The sequence below is a fragment of the Toxorhynchites rutilus genome, chromosome 2 (assembly GCF_029784135.1).
Source record: "Toxorhynchites rutilus septentrionalis strain SRP chromosome 2, ASM2978413v1, whole genome shotgun sequence".
NCBI lineage: Eukaryota > Metazoa > Arthropoda > Insecta > Diptera > Culicidae > Toxorhynchites > Toxorhynchites rutilus.
This window is the reverse complement of record NC_073745.1, coordinates 257,263,959-257,283,541: the sequence shown is the minus strand read 5'-3', so window position 1 is coordinate 257,283,541 and position 19,583 is coordinate 257,263,959. Positions and strand designations below refer to the sequence as shown.

The following is a 19,583-nucleotide window of genomic DNA, read 5'->3' as shown; positions in this document are numbered from 1 at the left end:
TAGTCAAATCATTTCATTTGATACCAATCTTGAGGAGATTGCAAAAAATACATAGTCGACCATTTTGTGGGGCGACCTTTTCGAATTTATGTTGTTCAAAGTGTAGTGTGTCCGAGTCGACCGAGAGTAATCGGTTTCCTATTTTATTAACCGTAGAATTAAGAAAACATGTTAATAGTAAAAATATAGTTAAGAGTTTGGCTTCTTTAAACCTATGTAACTGAGCCTGTAAAAATAAACGAATTAACAAAAAAAAAATAATAGTGTAGTGTATTCTCCAAGTCAAGCCATTCAGCCATTTTTAGCGACGGCCAAATTGATTTTTTCAAGATCATGGAACACAGAGTTTTATAATGACGGTAGAATGAAATGTATGTTCCAAATTTCAGATCAATCATTCAACAGGAACGGGGTCAATTTTCTATTAATGTGGGACAATCCAACAAACATTCAAACATACATAGAAACAGGCTAAGCTGAATGAAACCATTCAAAAAGTAATTAGTTGTTTGGGGACTGCGGCCATCTTGAAATTTGATTTTTCATTATCTGCTATGTGCTACTAGTCGAGAATTTTTTTTTGATACATTTTTGGGCATTTTTCTAAAATAGCTGTGTTCTACTATTCAAGCTTTTTCATTTGATTCCTCTATTGATGGGGTTCTGAAAAAATAGGTAATCCGCCATTTTGTAATGGCCGCCATTTTAGATTTGCATTTTTCATAAAAAACTGTATTCTATTAGTCATGCCCTTTCAATTGATACCCATATTGATGGGGTTTTGAAAAAAATATATTTGGCGCCATTTTGTGGTGGTGGCCATTTTGGATTTGAATTTTTCATAAATAACTGTATTCTACTAGTCAAGCCCTTTCATTAGATACTCATATTGATGGGGTTCTGAAAAAATATGAAATCTGCCATTTTGTAGTGGCCGCCATCTTAGATTTGAAGTTTTCATAAATAATTGTGTTCTACTAGTCAAGCCCTTTTTTTGATACCCATATTAGCTATTCAATATAGAATTATTATACAAATTATTCAAAATTTCCGAAAATCAAAAATAAAATATTCCGAATTCCGGATAATCGAGTCTTCGGATAATCGAGTCCGACCTGTATCTTCATGCCGACCTTTTTTTCATTTGTGTTCGATAAGATGACATGAGCCCGGTCAATTGAATGCCATGTTTCCAGAAGTTAAACTGAAGCGGAAAAAATAAATAAAAAAAGTTGAAAAAAAGAAAAGTCTGAAAATTTTACAAAATCTGAAAAAAATTAAATCATACAAAATTTACAAAAAATAAAAGTCAAAAAAATCTGAATTTTAGATATGTCTAAATAATCTAAAAATCGGAAAAATCAGATAAATTAAGAAATCGACAAATAAAAAAAAATCTGAAAAATAAAAAAAAATAAAAAATTTGAAAAACTGATTCTAAAAATAACAAAGATCTTGAAAATAATAAAAAATAATAAAAATTTTAAAAAATAAATAAAATCAAAAGAAATATTAAACAACAATTTTAGAAATCAAGAAAACAACAGCAATTCTATCCATAAAAATAAGAAAAATCAGTATGATTTGATCTGGAAAATCTAAAAAATCCAATGAATAAAAAAAATCAGAAAAAATTTAAAAAAATTCAAGAAAGATCATAAAAATCTGAAAATTCAAACTAAAATATAAAAAATCAATAATATCTCAAATGTAATGAAAATCTAGAAGATCATGAAAATCATAAAAATCATAAAAATCTAGAAGATCATGAAAATCATAAATATCATAAAGATCAAAACCCTGGGGGTCTTCGTAGCCTAATTGGTTGCGTGTCCGCTACTAAGCGAACGATCATGAGCACATAACTCAGGGCCCCTCAACTGACCATCTTTGTGTGTTATTCTAGCTACTATGTCCACGCAACAATCATCATGAGTCGGTAATCCCAGTCCCTTACCGCTCACATTTTCGGTGTGTTGCATGGTAATTGGCACTATTAATAACGCAACAAAGGAAGCCTCTTATCAACAGTCCCGCTGTGAACAGCCCAACTGTGAACATTCGAACAATAGCAATATTCTTACGCCGAAAAAAGGCGACATGTGTTGTGCATCGATAGAATAGGAATTCTCTTACGCCTAAACGGCTACTGTTTTATAGATAAAACAAATGTTTATCGATAGATAGCGATACTCTTACGCCTCAATATGGTAACAGTGTAATATATAACAAAACTTATCTTAAGATAAAAAATGTACACGAATGAATTCGGCTCTGTTACAGCTGAATTGCTAAATGAGCCTAATAAAATAAACTGTTGGGATAAAAAAAAAAAGATCAAAAATATCTAAAAAAAATCAGGAAAATCTGAACAATTAAAAAAACTGAATGCTAGATAAATAAAGATTAATACAGAAATAAAAAAAATCATAAAATTATAAAAAATATAAAAATTATAAAATCATAAAAATTATAAAAATTTCAAAACTCTCAAAAATTAGGTACAATTTTGAAAATCACAAAAAAAAACCTGAAAATAATAAATCATTATCACAATTTTGGTTTTCTGATTAATTCAGAAATATGAAAAGAATAAATAAAATAATAAAAATCATAAAATTCCTGAAAACAAAAAAAAATCATGAGATTTATAAAAATCATTAAAATTAGGCTGGAGGCGATCTGGCGTAGTGGTAACATCTATACCTCTCACGCAGAGATCACGAGTTCAATTCTCACTCCCGACATTCTTCCAAAAATGGAAGTAAAAGTGACGAATCAGCCAAAATGTGTTGAAAATCACTCACATATCACATAAAGAAAAAAAAATTAAAATTAGAAAGATCCAAAATATGAAAAAAAAAATAGAAAGCCTAAATCAAAGATCATAAGTTTAATAAAAATCTAAAATTTACAAAAATTCTGAAAACTTTAAATTAAAAAAAACACTAAAAAAATATAAAATAGCAATTATAAAAATTATACAAATAATAAAAATCGAAAAAAACCAAAAAATTGAAAATAATAAAGCTTCGGAAGCTTCCCCTTTGATAATGACTCATCGATAATAATAGATAACAGAGCAGCAGTAGACTCAGCACACTTTTGACGAATTTTAATTTTATTATTGTTTCAAATATTAATCTTTATTTACTGATTTTGAATAATTTTGAATTAAAATTGATCAGAAAAATCTTAAATTCAAAAAACATCTCAAAAATCAAAGAAATTATGAAATTCCCGAAAATAAAAAAAATATCATGAGAATTATAAATATCAGAAAGATCTAAAATATCAAAAAATAGAAAATCCAGAAAATCTTAATCAATTTTTTTTATTTAATAAGAATCTAAAATATCTAAAAATTAAAAAAATCTGAAATTAAAAAAATCATAAAAATTCATTCAAAATCATCAAAATCATGAAAATCAAAAGAATCATGAAAATTATAAAAAGAATCTAAAAAATCTCAAAAAATCTCAAAAAATTGGAACAATAATAAAAATCGTAAAAAGCCTAAAAATCATAAACCATGATCATAATTTTGATTTTCTGAATCATTTTGATTTTAAATTGATTGAAAATTGATTTTGATCAGAAATATCTGAAATTTTGAAAACAACACAAAAATCATAAAAATCCCGAAAATAACAAAAAAATAAACATAAAAATCTGAAAAATCTGCATAATCTGAAAAATCCAAACTATCTCAAAATATAGAAAATCAAAACAGTTATGAAAATCATGAAAATCTAGATGATCGTGAAAATCTGAAAGATCAAAAATATCTGAGAATCAAAATAATCTGAACAATTAAAGAAAACTGAATGATCGATGAATAAAGAAATCAGATAAATTAGAAAAAAAATTACAAATATTATAAAAATCTGAAAAATCCAAACTATCTCAAATATATAGAAAATCAAAACAATAATGAAAATCATAAAAATCTAAAGTATCATAAAAATCATAAAACTTGAATAGATCAGAAATAACTAAAAAAAAATCAAAAAAATCTGATCAATTGATAAAAACTCAATGATAGATAAATGAAGATAAATAAAGAAATCAGAAAAATAAAAATAAATCATGAAAATCATAAAAATCATTGAAATTTAAAAAAATATAAAAATTTCAGAAATCTAAAAAAATCGGAGCAATTGTAAAAATCATAAATAATAACATGGAAGTAATAAGTCATGATTATGATTCTGATTTTCTGATTTGAAATTGATTGAAAGTTAATTTTGATCAGGAAAATCAGATATTTGAAAAAAACACAAAAATCATAAAAAGCTCCAAAAAAAAGGAAATTATAAGAATTATAAAAATCAGAATAATCAGAATGTTTATGACAGAACGTTATGACCGAATTATTTTCATAAAAATCAGAAAGATTTAAAGCATCGAAAAAATCTGGAAAATCTGAAAAATGAAAAAATACTGAAAAATCATAAAGATGGTAAAAATCTGAAAAATTAGATGAATAAATCAATCTGAAATATAGAAAACAGAAAAATCTGGAAAATCAATAATATTTCAAAAATCTATAAACAAAACAATCAGAATAATCATGAAAATCATAAAAATCTTTGAGAAAAATAAAACAAAAGAATAATTAAAATCATTAAAATTAGAAAGATCCAAATATCTAAACATATCTGGACAATCTGAAAAAAAACATATTTAAAAAATCAGATTTCTATCTTTCATATTCAAATATGAGACATCGACTAGGCACCTGAATCAATGAATACGAGTTACTGCTTATGTCTCTGAATCGTTTGAAACCAATAAAAAATCTTGCAGAAACACCGTGGAAATTACATTGCTTTAAGAGAAATCCATTTTTATAATTTTTAAGTAGGATACTATCTTTCAATATCGGAACTGCCTAATACATGTACATTTACAGTGTCGGACAAAACATTAAGAAGACCACTGCTCAAGCAAAACAATAGAAAGTGACAAAACTTTGAGGAAAAATAATCATATCCAGTGATTCAATTCATTTATAATAATTTATTTGCATTGTTCGAAGAAATTTATAACATTTTTAGTTAAAGCAATAGTCATTCAAAAAAAATACATTTTAATCATTCTCAACAACTAAAATGACGCGACAAAATTTAAGACCGGTTTTAAAATTCATGGTAAAATAAAAACCATGAAAAGCTTCTGGTTTAGTATATGGTCATGTAAACTTTGTTACGCATCACTTTACGCACCCGGTCTCATCCGACCACAGTATATTCCGCCACTGCTTTTCCTTCTCCGGACCGATCCAATCGAAGTGGTCTTTCGCGAACTTCAGCCTCGTCTTCAAATGCTTCGGCTGCAGCATCGGGATCTTCCAGGAGCTTTCACCGCCTAACCCCTGCTCCACCAGTCGCCGCTGCACTGTCCGGGAACTCACAGACGAGTTGAGTTAGTCCCGAATCCTTTCCGAGGCCTTAAAGGGATCTTTCTTTGAAGCTCACTTTATGGCAGAGTCATCCTTCGCGGTCGTTTTTCTTGGGAGTCCAGTAGTTTTGGATTTATTGCGGCCGTGGAGGCTGCTGCCTACCTTTGACATTTTGCGGATGACAATCCGCTGTGTTTCCATGCAATTATGTGCGCGACCCATTTTTAGTTGACTGCAACTAGAATTCGAGAATTAAAACCTTACATACTTCTTGTTTGCATGATAAATACTTACCAGGATCCGAAAAACACTAGATACCACAGAGAAACAAACAATTATCTTCAAAAATAGATCGAGTCAACACTCGGAACAGTCGAAACGAGAAACTGGTCCTAAATTTTGTCGCGTCATTTTATTTGTTAAGTATGCTTAAAACGCATTTTTTTTATTGAATGACTATTGTTTTGACTACAGAACAAAGTAAATAAATTATTATAAACGGATTGAAGCACAGGATTGGATTATTTTTTCTGAAAGTTTTGTCACTTTCTTTTTTTGCTTGAACAGTGGTCTCAATGTTTTGTCCGACACTGTATACTCTTGCTGGTTTCCGAGAAATTCAAGCATGTCGTTTTTCTCAATTCAAATATTCTGTTTCATTGTAAAATAATATCTAAAATGATATGAACGTATAGAAACGTATACTCATAATAAAACAACTTCTAATACGCTAATACGCGTTTTTGAATGCTCTTTTGTTATATTTTTTTTCCATTTTTTTATGGTTTGTTCATTTACACTTCTATTTAGGTGTAGCTATGCATCAAATTGTTCAAAAGTTATGTTTACTATGAAAATGTTTCATTTACAAAAATTATGTTTTTGGCTCGTATTTTTCCGGTACGGGGCAAGAGTGCCAATCTTATAAAAATATAATTTTTGATGAAAAAAGCACTGTGAAATTCACGGTGGTTCCAAAGAACGCAAACTCAAGTTCTGGTGGCGTTCACGAAAACCGGCAAGCCAATCTTCTCCGGCCAATTTGGGTGTTTTGTCGAAAGAGTAATTTAAATTATTTCACTCTGCGATTTTATACCCTTGGTTCGGGATGTCGTGTGTTGTCAGCCCATAAAATAACTTCTGCATATTAAGGATGTGATTCACGAGTTACTCCTCCTGTTATTTAGAAAACACAGTTTTAAAACGGCCTAACTTCTGCACATATTTTGCCAATGTTCTTCTGAGCAAACTATATTCCTCCACAGCTCGTCTCCATGATTTATCAAATGTACGGCAACAACCATAGTTTCCATCTGCCACTGGCTTCGGAACGAAATCCGTTCATATTTACAAACCATGACCGCAACAAACACCACCATTACACTATTTGCGTTTGACAGATCGAATTCGAGGTTACGACTATGGCATTTTTACCCCGGTAATAATGGCTCCTTTTGCCCCGGAAGTTGAGAGATAACAAATTTATTTTTTATTGAAATAAATGCGTACAATTTAAATTAGTTCATACAGTAAGTTGAAGAAAAATGATTATTTTATTTGTATTTATAGGTGGAGTCATGCAAACATATAGAAACTGAGGGTATTTCGTTAATTTGCGCCTGTGCGTTCTTATATAGATTGCAGTTGTAAGAAGCTCAGTTAGCCTTTATCTGTGTAATATTTAAGGTTCTGGCTGATAATATGTGAGATATATGCAGTATCTGTATAAAACAAAGTTCTGTAGTTAAATAATTGTAAAAAATCTATTTTATAAGATGGAAATAGGCAAAATAATCAGATGGGCACTCTTGCCCCGCGTTCCTCTATATCAGAATGGAATACTTCCTCCTGACTAATTATCTTATTCTGTTTTGTATTCAACAGGACTTTGCATCTATCGTGCACAACCTGGCTGGACTAAGGAGCACCCTCACCAATGGGGGAACCCAGGAATCTGCTTCGCTGCTGGAGCCCCCGATCGGTGGTCCTAAACCGTCGATGGTGCCCGGTGGCGGCGGCGGCGGCGGTGGTGGCAATGGAGGTGTTGACCGGAGTGGACGTCGATCGACGGCCAGCTGCGTGCCATCCTCACCGGTAGTTCCATCGGTGGAGGCTTCCCATACCGTTTCGCTGGGAGGCCCAGTGCCAAGGAAACGACGGCTGGAAGCATTCTTAAAAAGTCTAGTCGGAAGGAGACCATCTAAGGAACCTCTCTCGACAACAACATCACCACCACCGGTACTTCCAATTCCTCCTCAGTCAACGACAGCGCTAGCAACCCCTCCGTTGCTACCATCGCCCGAGATTAAGATTAGTCTGAGCCCTTCCGAACACAATTTGGTCGAGATGACGCGAAGTCGACTGAACATTTCCACCACTTCGCTCAGCTCGGTGCACCAGAAACTGTGGTCGGTTGTTCCTCTGCTAAAGAAGGATGTCAGCTGCAACAGCTTGGCGTCTCCAAAATCTGTACCCTTGCTGGGTTCGCAATCCACGGCTGGTCTCCGAAAGTGCGAAACAGTCCTCGCTTTGACCAACTCCACCCAGGTGGTGGAACCCATCAAACCCCAGAATCGATTGCGTAATTGTGATTCGGTAGCCACGTGCTCCCGTTGTTCTAGTCTTTTATCGCTCGCAGCTGTCGGTTCGCGATATTCCCTAAACCTATCCAATGGAGGATTCGTGGCGGTGAATGGCACCGCCAACACGGTTGGTCTGATCCAACCGAATACCACCGGACAAAGCAAGCATGTCGGCAGCTTGCTGCGACTAACGAAAACTTCGTCCGGATCGTCCTCGTCTTCTTCGTCGCCCTGCGCTTCCTCATCGTACCCATCGGCCTCCAGCAATTCCACCGGCACTTCCTCGTCCAGTAGTAGTGGTAGTAGGGTCTCGGTCACATCGAAAGCTGCCATGCTAGCGCCACCGAGTCCTACGTTCGTGAGCGGGGTTCCGCTGGTGGCTCTGGTACCCGCGGCGAGTAGCGCACTGAATCCGATAGTGAAGTTTACCTGTAAGCTGTGCCTGGGCGAATATAGTGCCGAGAACCTTACGCGAATATCGCAATGTGACTGTTCGTTCTGCACGGAGGTGAGTAGTTTTCTTGTTTTATTTTCTTCCTATTAGTGGTTACTGAATTTATTTTTTGTCTAGTAATCAATGAATTTGTTGTGTATGCACCGATTTGACTCATATTCCGAACAGTCTCAAATTCTGAACACTTCATTTTTAGATGTAAAGGGCCTGGCCGGGTAAGGGAGTAAAAAGTGCACCCAAACCAAATCACCAGCTGTATGGCAAATATTGTATAGGATATCAAATAAGAAATTTTGGCGGTTTTACTGAAACCCTTTGTGTTAACATGGGGTCTATGGTGAAAAACGTGCTTTTTCGTTTATTTCACGCCATCCTCAAAAGATTCGAGATAAAAATTTGAAAAAAATACTGAATGTGCATCTTACTACGGGTTTTCACGCCATTCTCAATAGCTTTGAGACAAAAATAAGAAAACAGACTAAAAGTATATCTTACTGAGGTGTTTCGATAAATATCTTCAAACAATTTGTTCATCAAAACATCTAATAATAATAAAAAAAATAAATATGCGGTGCAAAAAATTCATTTCGGAATTTTGAAAAAAAAATATAACTTTGAGACCCACTTCTGCTATAATGTTTATTTAAATGCGCTCGTATGTGTCACTTTTTTGACACAAACATAATTTTCTTCATCGTCTGCATTATTATTTTTATTTTCTTGAAATCGATTATTTTTTTATATTCGTGGTTTTCAATTGTAAGATTGAAATAAGAAAATTATAATAATTAGAATTTTTTTAGGTGTTCTTCTCATTAATCCGAATGATCTTTCCACAAGGACTTTTTTTTTTCTCACAGAGCTCTATCGTACTGCTGGCTCTTATGAATTTGGTGAACCATCCAATTCCAATGTAAAGATAATAATAATATTTTAAGATACGAGAAAAAAAATTTTTGTACAGCGCAATGCATTAAATGTTCCGACAAAATTTAGACAAATAAAAAACAAAATTTAAAAAAATATTAGAGCAGTACTGGGTCTCTAAATTCAAAATAAATTAAAAATGCCCAAAGGCCAAAAAAAAATATTTTTCGCACAATTCTCTTAAAACGTCAAGAACAAATTCACATGTGGAAAAAAACAACAAACGCATTAAAATAACAATTAGAGCAAAAATGGGTCTCAAAGTAATATTTTTTTTTCAAAATTTCTAATTACCTGAAAATATAGGGTAAATCATCTTGGTTTATCCGATTTGGGGTGTTTTTACGCAACTAGTAAATGCAAATCGATTTTTCTTCATGAAAATCACACATAATCGATACGAGTTTGGGTTTGCTGGAAAGCCCCAAGTCTCTAGTTGCTAATACTACCATAAAGTGTTGAAATTATTCAAATTTTTATGTTTTTTTACGATTTTCCATAAAGAGGAATTATGATCATGGTTTGCTCAAAAAATGATCATGGTTTGTCCGGTTTTGGAAATCACCATTTTTGAATGAAAAAATTCGAATTCACAGGTAGATGTTGCATTTAAAGTCTGCTTCATTTAATATTGGAACACAAACAATTGCGTGTAGTTCAGTCATTTATTAACGAATTCATAATTTGTTGATACAAATGTAGCATTTTCTTTACTCTTTCATAAAAAAAATTTAAAAAATTATTCATTGCTGTTTCGAAGAAATTCTCGTACTTTTCCCGTAATATGGCACATTAGGCGGCGCACACCCTTTTCGTCCACCGTTTTGGCGATTTGATTCCACCAGTTCTTCATTTGAGTCATGTTCCTAACAAGTTTTCCCTTTGCCTTAAGCCTCCGCTTCGTGATTACCCAGTATTTCTCTATCGGCCGGAACTGGGGGCAGTTTGGGGGGTTGAGGTCCTTCGGTATTACGCTGACCCCGTTCGTTGCGTACCATTCCATAACCGTTTTGCTGTAATGGCAGCTTGCGAGGTCCGGCCAAAACATTACTGGACGGTCGTGGGCACGAATAAACGGCAGAATCCGTTTCTGTAGGCACTCTTTTTTGTAGACTTCTGATGTCGTTGTCTTGTCAGTGAGAAAGACTTTGGTTTTCTGTCCACAACTGCATATCCCCTGCCAAATCATGTACTTGCGGGCGAATTTATCCGCAAACCGGAACTTAAATTTTGCAGGTACATCCCCCCGAGCCGTCGCCAAATAAAATTTTTGACCTGGGATTTGCCCAAAGTCCGCCTTCACGTAGGTCTCATCGTCCATCAGAATACATCCGTCGAACTTGGTCAGCACTTGGTCGTACAGCTTTCGAGCACGGATTCTGGCCACATTGTTCTGCTTCAGCGTCCGATTTGGCTGTTTGCTGGCTCGGAATGACCTTATTCCTTCCCGGAGACGAATTCGTCGCACCGTACTGTGAGCGGCCTGGAGCTTATTGGCCAAATCGCGGTCTGAAAGATTGGGATTCCTCTTGACGGCCTTGATGACTTTCCCACGCAGTTTCTGGTCGACAGTTCCCCTCCGACGCTTCGAATGCGGCTTCCGAGCCGTCGTCAATGTTTCCTTGTACTGCTTGATAACACGCCATACGGTATTTCTGGGCATTTTAAGCTGTTTAGCTAGCTTAGATGCCGACAACAATGGATTTTCAAGAAAACTGTGCACAATTTTATCTCTCCGTTCGGCTTCCATGGCGGTTGTTTACAAAATGCTATCGTTTGGTGTTATGACATAAATACATGGTGAAAGGTAATGACTTTCCCGACACGTGGGTGAAAAAAGTTTCCAAATCCGTCCACTAGGAGCGCCACAATGAGCAAAAGAATTTGTTCCAATATTAAATGGAGCAGACTTTATTATTGCTTGAGTTTACTCTCATGATATTGATCCATTCATAATTTAAGCTTTCTTCAGAAAATTGCCTTTTCTTGGGTATTTTAAAAGTGTTCACCTCAACACACTCTACACATTCAACACAAAGAAACTTTATTTCTGCTATCCGCGAAGGACACAATAAACAAACTTCAGCGCGCCAAGCGCCAGACTTGAGTTCATCAAAATGTTTAGCTATGTAAAACTGATACAAATGGTGTGCAAGCATGATGTTTACAATATTTGTAAGTGTAATAATCCAAAAAAGGCCTGAACACGTGCCAAATAATCATCTGGTGATCGATTAAAAGTTAGCTCGAATGAGGGGCGCATTGACACAAATAGAAGGTGTATTTTATAATCCTTCAAAACATTTGATTTCGTAAAAATATACTATAAAATAACTAGGGCAAGTGGACCAATAGTGGCGCATTTAGTCAAGACAATCAAAGAAATTTGTCAAAATCAAGCAAAATATGTATAAATATTTATGTTGCAACACATCATTATATTCAAAATTTTATTGTTTTTTCAATAGTAACTTTTTTTAACACTAAAAATGCATTTTTTTTGGCTTTAATCAACATAAGGCAAGATTTTAAACACTGTTAAGATAGTATGCACTAATTAAGAATTATCCATTTAGTACGTCAGGCAACATTTAATGAAAATAAACCTCCCTTCCCTTCATGACAACTTTCTTATATCTTTCATATTATTTATGACGAATTGTGAAACCCCCTCCTTTCTTACAACGTGACGTTATTAATGGATAGTGATGCGATTTGTAGCTGCATAGTTTATGGTTCTCTCCATAGAATTTCAATTAAAAATACCACCGTATTATGGGACAAAACAAATGGCTTGGATTTATTATGTAAAAAGACTGTGCATCGTGTACAGTTGATTACAAATTCGATTCAGTATTAAGAGATTCAATCATTGACTATAAGTCTCATTGATAAAGAACGAACGAAAAATAAACTCCATGTAAAAAAATCTAAATAAGCAGACAGAAGCTTAGTTATGTTGTTTCAGTTTCCGTGCCTCAAGCAACTCCAGCTTTTGTTGCTTCTGTTGGTTATGTTCTGCCAGTTTACTCTGCTTCTTGTTCTCTTTTTCCTTCTTTCGTTGTTGCACTTCTTCCTGCTTCTGCTTTCGGAGTTTCTCTCTTTCAATTTTACGTTGCTCAACTTTTTTTTTGTTTCTGCTTTCGAATGTCTGCTTTCTCTTTCTTCAGTTGTTCGGCTCTAATTGTCGCTAGCTCTCTCTCCTCTACTTTGGCTTTCTCCCTCGCTACTTCGTTCTACTTTTCTTCTTCAAGTTGACGAATTTCCGCAAGCCGCTCCGAAGCTGTCAAGACTGGGTGAAATTCCCTTTTAGAATTTCGGTGACTGCTGCTTCTTTTTGGAGTTGGCGGCGTCTGAAGTAGTTCCGATATGCTCATTTTACGTCTTGCAATGTTGTCTCCATTTACTTTCTTCAGCGCTCTGAGTGGTGTAATGTTACGCTCTTCCAACAATCGTCGCCCATCTGCTCGACAAATGCTGAATCCTTTCCAGGGATAGAGTCTTTAGTAATCGGCACCTCAGGAATCAAGTTGGGGGCTTCCATATGTTGCATATCAAAGGGCATTAGCAACATCTCGTAAAGCTGTCGAATGATTTCTTCTTCCTCGGATTTGACTGAGCCGTCATTGAATTCGTCTATGCGTTCCCTGCCAATACATTCTATCGTAGATTGGATTGTTTACGTTGGAATGATAATCGAATCTTCCAGAACATGTTGACCAACAATATATTCGTTTAATCCATGACCCTCGACCACAACGGATGCTACAGGATCCTTATTAACTGTCTCGGAAGCATCAGATACTGACAGACTAGCCTCATTCGCGTACACTGTCCTAGCAATGCCTCAACCGCATCGGATGCAACAGGATTCTTCTCAGCTGGTTCATGAGCATCGGACCAAAAGAAAACATGACGGTTATGTTCTTGTGACTGTCTGCGTGTTCAACTTCGTACACATTTTTGCTGCCGCGAATAGCAAGCACGGGTTTTGTCTGCGGATGTAGGTAGAATGATGTTTCATCGCTGTTGAACATGCGACTTGGATCCAATGCTGCTGCCATGAGATTGTTATTCTCCAGATGGGAGCCAAGCTCCGCAAAATGTCCGCGTATGTCAGCCTCTTTGACCTTTGCACTGGCGGACGTTACTGCTTCCGGTGTGCGGAAGGTAAGATCGCGGTGTCGATGAAGAAATCCTTTCAATCATTTTCGATCTACATCAATTAAAAAAAATAAAAACTAACCTGGAACGTTGTTTTTAAACGGATTGGGACGAGAATTGGTTTCGAAGAAAGTCTTTACTTTATGCAGCAGCAACTGTTTCGTCACCGGAAATCCTTTCTTCTGCGTTGTAGCCTGATGGGAGCTGCCATACAAATGAATAGGACGAGCTTCCGCTTATCCCGGTCGGTAAGTACAGTCTGCGGCCATTTTCGAGCTTTTGTTGTCCACTTGCCACTAAGCCGGTAACGCACGGTAGATTGAGGAATGCCGTAAGCTTTGCATGCTGCGTAAAGAGCCTTTTGCTTGGAGGTCACTAACTCCATGCAGCGGGAAATGGTCGCTTCACCGTATTTCCGCACAGTCTTCATTGACAAATCAGTTCTGTAATAAATTGGGGAGTCACTATATGTATTTTCATGAGTAAATAACTGTTTCTTACCCGATATAACAACGAATATTAATCAAAACTTTCACTGTCTACGATTCGTTTACGACCGAATCTACAACTGTCTTTTGTAAACATTGCGATGTGCCACTATAGGAACAAACATGCTTTTATGTGCCTATAATGGCACAAAAGGAAAAAGCAGAAAAAACAAGTAATTTTATATTACAAAACTTTCTATGACTTGAGTTATACTCATGTTCTTGATGAAAAACAGTAACGGGATGGGGTAACATTATTTTACTACTTGTGAAAGGGTTAAGCAAAATTGGTATTCGGTTAAAAAAATCATAAGAAATTGTACAGATTTTTGCGACGAGTTTTGAAAACAGTTTTTGTGAATCATTTTGTATTATAAAGACGTCATTATTACCTCAAATGTGACGTAAATACCCAGCGAACGTTCTGTTTTCAGTTTATTTGCCTCAATTACCGTTAAATCTATATCTATATCTATATATATATATATATATATATATATATATATATATATATATATATATATATATATATATATATATATATATATATAAAAAAAATGGAGTGATGTCTGTCTGTCTGTCTGATTCTTATAGACTCGGAAACTACTGAACCGATCGACATAAAAATTGGTATGTAGGGGTTTTTGGGGCCGGGGAAGGTTTTCGTGATATTTTGAGACCCCTCCCCCCTCTCTAAGGGGGGGCTGCCATACAAATGAAACACAAATTTCTGCATTACTCGAAAATTAACCAAGCAAACGAAACCAAAGTTGGCATGTGAAAGTTTTAGGGTGCAATAAATGTTTCTATGATGGTTAGACAGTCCTTCCCCCACTCAAAGGGGGGGCTGCCATACAAATGAAACACAAATTTCTGCATTACTCGAGAATTAATCAAGCAAATGAAACCAAATTTGGCATGTGGAGGTTTTAGGATGCAATAAATGTTTCTATGGTGTTAAGATACTCCTTCCCCCTCTCTTAGAGGGGGCTGCCATACAAATGAAACACAATTTTTTGCATTACCCGAGAATTAATCAAGCAAATTAAACCAAATTAGGCATATGGAAACTTTAGGGTGCAATGAATGTTTCTATGGTGGTTAGATACCCCTCCCCCCTCTCTTAGGGGTGGCTGCCATACAAATAAAACACAAATTTCTGCATTACTCGAGAATTAATCAAGTAAATGGGCGGGACGAAGTTTGCCGGGTTAGCTAGTTTGATATAAAACGACTTATTACTATACAACCACTATTGGTACTACCTTCACTATAGGGGCACTTTCCCTATAAATCATGTAAAAGACAATTTTATTTACATGTTTTGAAACATTCGAACACCTTATTTGACACAGGAGCGCTGAATTAGAGCGTTCAAAAAAGTGGGCAAACCATGATCATATTTTCGACTGGACAAACCAAAATCATTCACCTTATCTCAAAATAAAAAAAAAACCCGTAACACGTAACCCGTTAACTATCAAGTTAACGATTTTGATGAAATTGCTGGTGTATATATTTATGGGGGCCGTCTCTCATGAAGAAACCCTAGATGGCGATTATATTTGATTTTTCGCATCGTATTTGTACTTCGCAGATTTTGGAAAATGTTAGATATTTCTAGAAATGGATAATCAGAGAGAAAGAATTCTTTGCGCTCTCTCCATCGCCAACAATAAAAATAAAGCAATAATATTCGATGGAAAGAAAAAGTTCCGGTGCCGGTAATAAGTGAAAATTATATAAACTAAGGAAGGTCACATCTCATTGGTAGATGAATTCAGGGGTTTCCTCAAAGTCTTTCATCTTCCTGTGCTTGTTCGAAATGTAAAATTGTGTGTAAAAATGATTCATGTTCGCAGTGTCTTTGTACATAAAAAAAGTACAGGTTTTGGACAATGTTTGATTTTTCCAATAGTGATTTCCCAAAAAATTGAAGACAGGAAAAAATCATCATTGAACATTGGGGTTTCTTTAGCGCCAATAATGAAAATAGCAATGGCTTTCACTTCTTTTTTACAGCTTAGTCGTTAATAGGTTAAGGACCTTTCAATTTCTGGTGAAACTAAATACAATTCAAACGTTTCAAAATATCTGAAATAAATATATTTGGCAAAATCTGGAAAGAAATAATTCCTAAAACCACTCTAATTCATCTTGATGAACTCAAAGGGCCAAACAAAAATAAGCGGGTCAAAAATTCATTTGGCATTTTTTTGGCATACTTTTTTATTAAAATTGTGATATTTGATTTATTAATAATGAATATGGCATCATAATGAATTATCATTTTGGAGAAATTACATTCTTCTTTAAGAAACTATAACACAAGCAAGACTTTGAGCCACTCGAACGGAACACTTCCTATAAAATGCATGATCAAACAACCTTTTTATAAGTTGATTAACCATGTTTCGAAGCCACTCGAATGAAAACGTGAAAATTATTCAACTATGCACCACAAGCAATTTATTTCTTGCTGGCCTTCTTGCATAATCGGAACGAAGGGGGCAACTTCTTCCGCCCTGTCGGAGAAAGCTGCAATTGCAGTGGCCGCATTGCTCGTTACGATTATGTTTGTGCAAACATTGCACTAATCAAACTGCTGCCCGGTCCCAACGAGACTGACTTGATTGTGTGTGCAGAGAGGGCTATCATTGAGCCGGATCGCGGATTCCGCGGACACGGTTTGAGTGACGGAGAGCGCTAGAAAAAAGAAGCACTTTCCACCCTTTTCTCCACACTTGCTTTCATGAAACTTGTTAATGGCGATGGTCCGTTGCCACGTATGCAAATTGCGGTAATCGGGTTTGCCCACACGCCGGAAGCACTTAAAGTTAAGTTATACACACGCACAGCCATGGACACGGAATATGCTGTGTGGTTGTCATTAGGATGAAATGGAGACGCGTGATATTCGTTCTTTAATGGGGTCCACAACTTGTGTTTTCCAACAGTGAGTGAGATATATTTCCAGGAAAATCCAACAGCTGCCGATCATATTTGTTAGATTGGCTTTCCCGCCGGGGAGAGTGTAGCAATTAATAACATCGCATCGCCTGGAAACTACTGAATATTTTATCCCATCTGCGCACCGGTCTTGAGAAGCGCAAGAGATATCATCCCATATACATGGAAAACCCAAACTCTCGAAATGTTTGTGTTGCGTTTTGGATAGGGAAAATATTTCACACCCAGCAATCAACTCCACGAACTTTTTTTCTTACTTTATGGAAGTGAAACAACGCGGAATCAACTTTCGCTTCACTTCGTACGGGTAGCTTTTCAAGGTGTGGAATAAATCTTTCATGAGGCACGAAGTGTTTGGGATAATAATTCTTGACCGTGGGAGTTAAGGTGGCGGTGAAAATCCCAAAGATTAAAAAAACGAGGGACTGAAGGCTGGTTACTGAAACGAGAGAACTAAATGGATTTTCCCTTCGTCCAAGCTGAGTTATATCCATTTCCATCCGGTTTTTCGTTGTGTGCATTTGAACTTTTCGCAGAGCTAAGTTTGTTCAAACAAGGCTATTGAAAGTACACGTTTTATGGCTTCAGAGATACTTGAATATTATTTTTGTATTTTTTCGCAAAGTGTTGTACAAGGGTCACTTTTTTCTGAAACTCTTTGGAAAAAATATCTTATTGGACAAATTATGTAAATAAATCTATAGTTTCCAAAAATAATAAAAGCTCCTGGAGGCGATCTGGGGTAGTGGTAACATCCATACCTCTCACGCAGAGATCACAAGTTCAATTATCACTCCTGACATTCTTCCAAAATGGATGTAAAAGTGACGAACCAGCCGAAATGTGTTGAAAGTCACTAAATCTTCTATCTTCTATATATATATATATTTCTGTCTGTCTGTCTGTCTGATTCTTATGGACTCGGAAACTACTGATTAACATGAAAATTGGTATTTTGGGGCCGTGGAAGGTTTTCGTGATAGTTCAAGACCCCACCCCCTCTCTAAGGGTGGTGGGGGGGCTGCCAAACAAATTAAACACAAATTTCTATATTACTCGGGAATAAATCAAGCAAATGAAACGAAATTTGGCATAATGAGATTTTAGGGTGCAATAAATGTTTCTATAATGGTTAGACTCTCCATTCCCCTACTCTAAGGGGGGGGGGGGGGTCTGTCATACAAATGAAACACAAATTTCTGCATTACTCGAGAATTAATCAAGCAAATGAAACCAAAATAGGCATATGGGGGTTTTAGGGTACAATAAATGTTTCTATGGTAGTTAGACTATCCACCCGCCTCTCTAAGGGGAAGCTGCCATACAAATGAAACACAAATTACAGGGGGCACACAAACACAAACTTCTGCATAACTCGAGAACTAATCAAGCACAATTTGAGATCTGAGGGTTTTTGGGTATGGGAAATGTTTCTATGATGGTATGACCCCCCTCCCTCCTCTGCAATGGAGAGGGGAACCCATATTTCAACCAAAAATATTCTAACCAAACATGACAAATTTTAGGAAAATTCTGAAGGAAAAAGGGAAAATTTGGAAAATTAAATCCCCATATGTTCTACAATTACATAGTGACAAGTGCTGTTAGTCCATTCGATGTTTGCGTTAGCGAAATTGATCTTTGTTCGAAACTGGAAATGGATTTTAATGTAATGAAACGCACTCCTATATCTTCTTCGATCTATACCAATAAAAAAGTACCGCCGAATGTGTTGATAAGAGCAGAACTCGAGGAAGGAATTTTCCGATTTAGGGCTGTCTTTATTCTATCATATTTTCTGTATAAAACATTTATTCCATGTAACGGAGAAACATGTTATTTGCAAGTGGTTGAATAATTTTGAACGAGAATTGTGCCTGAAAATAATCTGATATTATAATGATGCATTTTGGTAGAAATACTAGGAATTTTATAGTAAAAGGTAAATTCAACGAGGTCGATTAGAAGATTAATCAACGAACAGTTCTGCGATTGAACCCATGAACTTGCTCATAGTAAGAAAACGTGATTGTTTGAAGGTATTTATAACAGAAAACCAATTTTGTGCGGGACAAAGTTTGCCGTAGGGGGTCTTCGTAGCCACTTGGTTACGCGTTCGCTTACCAAGCGATCGATCGTGAGTTCAAACTCAGGGCCCTCAATTGACCATCTTTGTGTTGTTATAGAATAACTACGTCCACGCAACCATCATCAGCGATGGAAATCGATCCACGGTCGAAATGAGATCGATTCATTCATACAATGCTCTGCTCTGCAAGACACATCGGGCTGCTGTTCTATAAATAACTCAACAATGATCAATATCAACTGTCTTCGCTGTCCGGTGTGCTGAACAATGGAAGAACAGAAAGAATACTCTTACGCCTAAATGGCTACTACTGTGTGATTTACCATAATGTAATGGAACAGAATACTTAACGCCTAAATGGCTACTACTAACTACTGTGTAATTTACAATTTATAGAAACATAAACATATGTACATGTACACGATTAAAACCCGGCTCTGTTACAGCTAAAATGCTAATGAGCCTAATAATTAAATAAATGAGATAAAAAAAAAAAGTTTGCCGG

The 19,583-nt window shown here is 35.7% G+C and overlaps 1 protein-coding gene across 7 annotated transcripts in view; it reads left to right on the top strand.

Moving 5' to 3' along the window:
- Nucleotides 1–19,583, top strand: part of LOC129764841 (uncharacterized) — a 433,851-nt gene that overhangs the window by 264,183 nt on the left and 150,085 nt on the right. For all 7 annotated transcript variants that reach the window (XR_008741257.1, XM_055764364.1, XM_055764366.1 and 4 more), the window contains one exon: nucleotides 7,289–8,494. Coding sequence is in view for 6 of the 7 variants with exons in the window: in XM_055764364.1 (XP_055620339.1) it covers nucleotides 7,289–8,494 (1,206 nt within the window). In the remaining variant the exon portion in view is untranslated. The remainder of the gene's footprint in view (nucleotides 1–7,288; nucleotides 8,495–19,583) is intronic.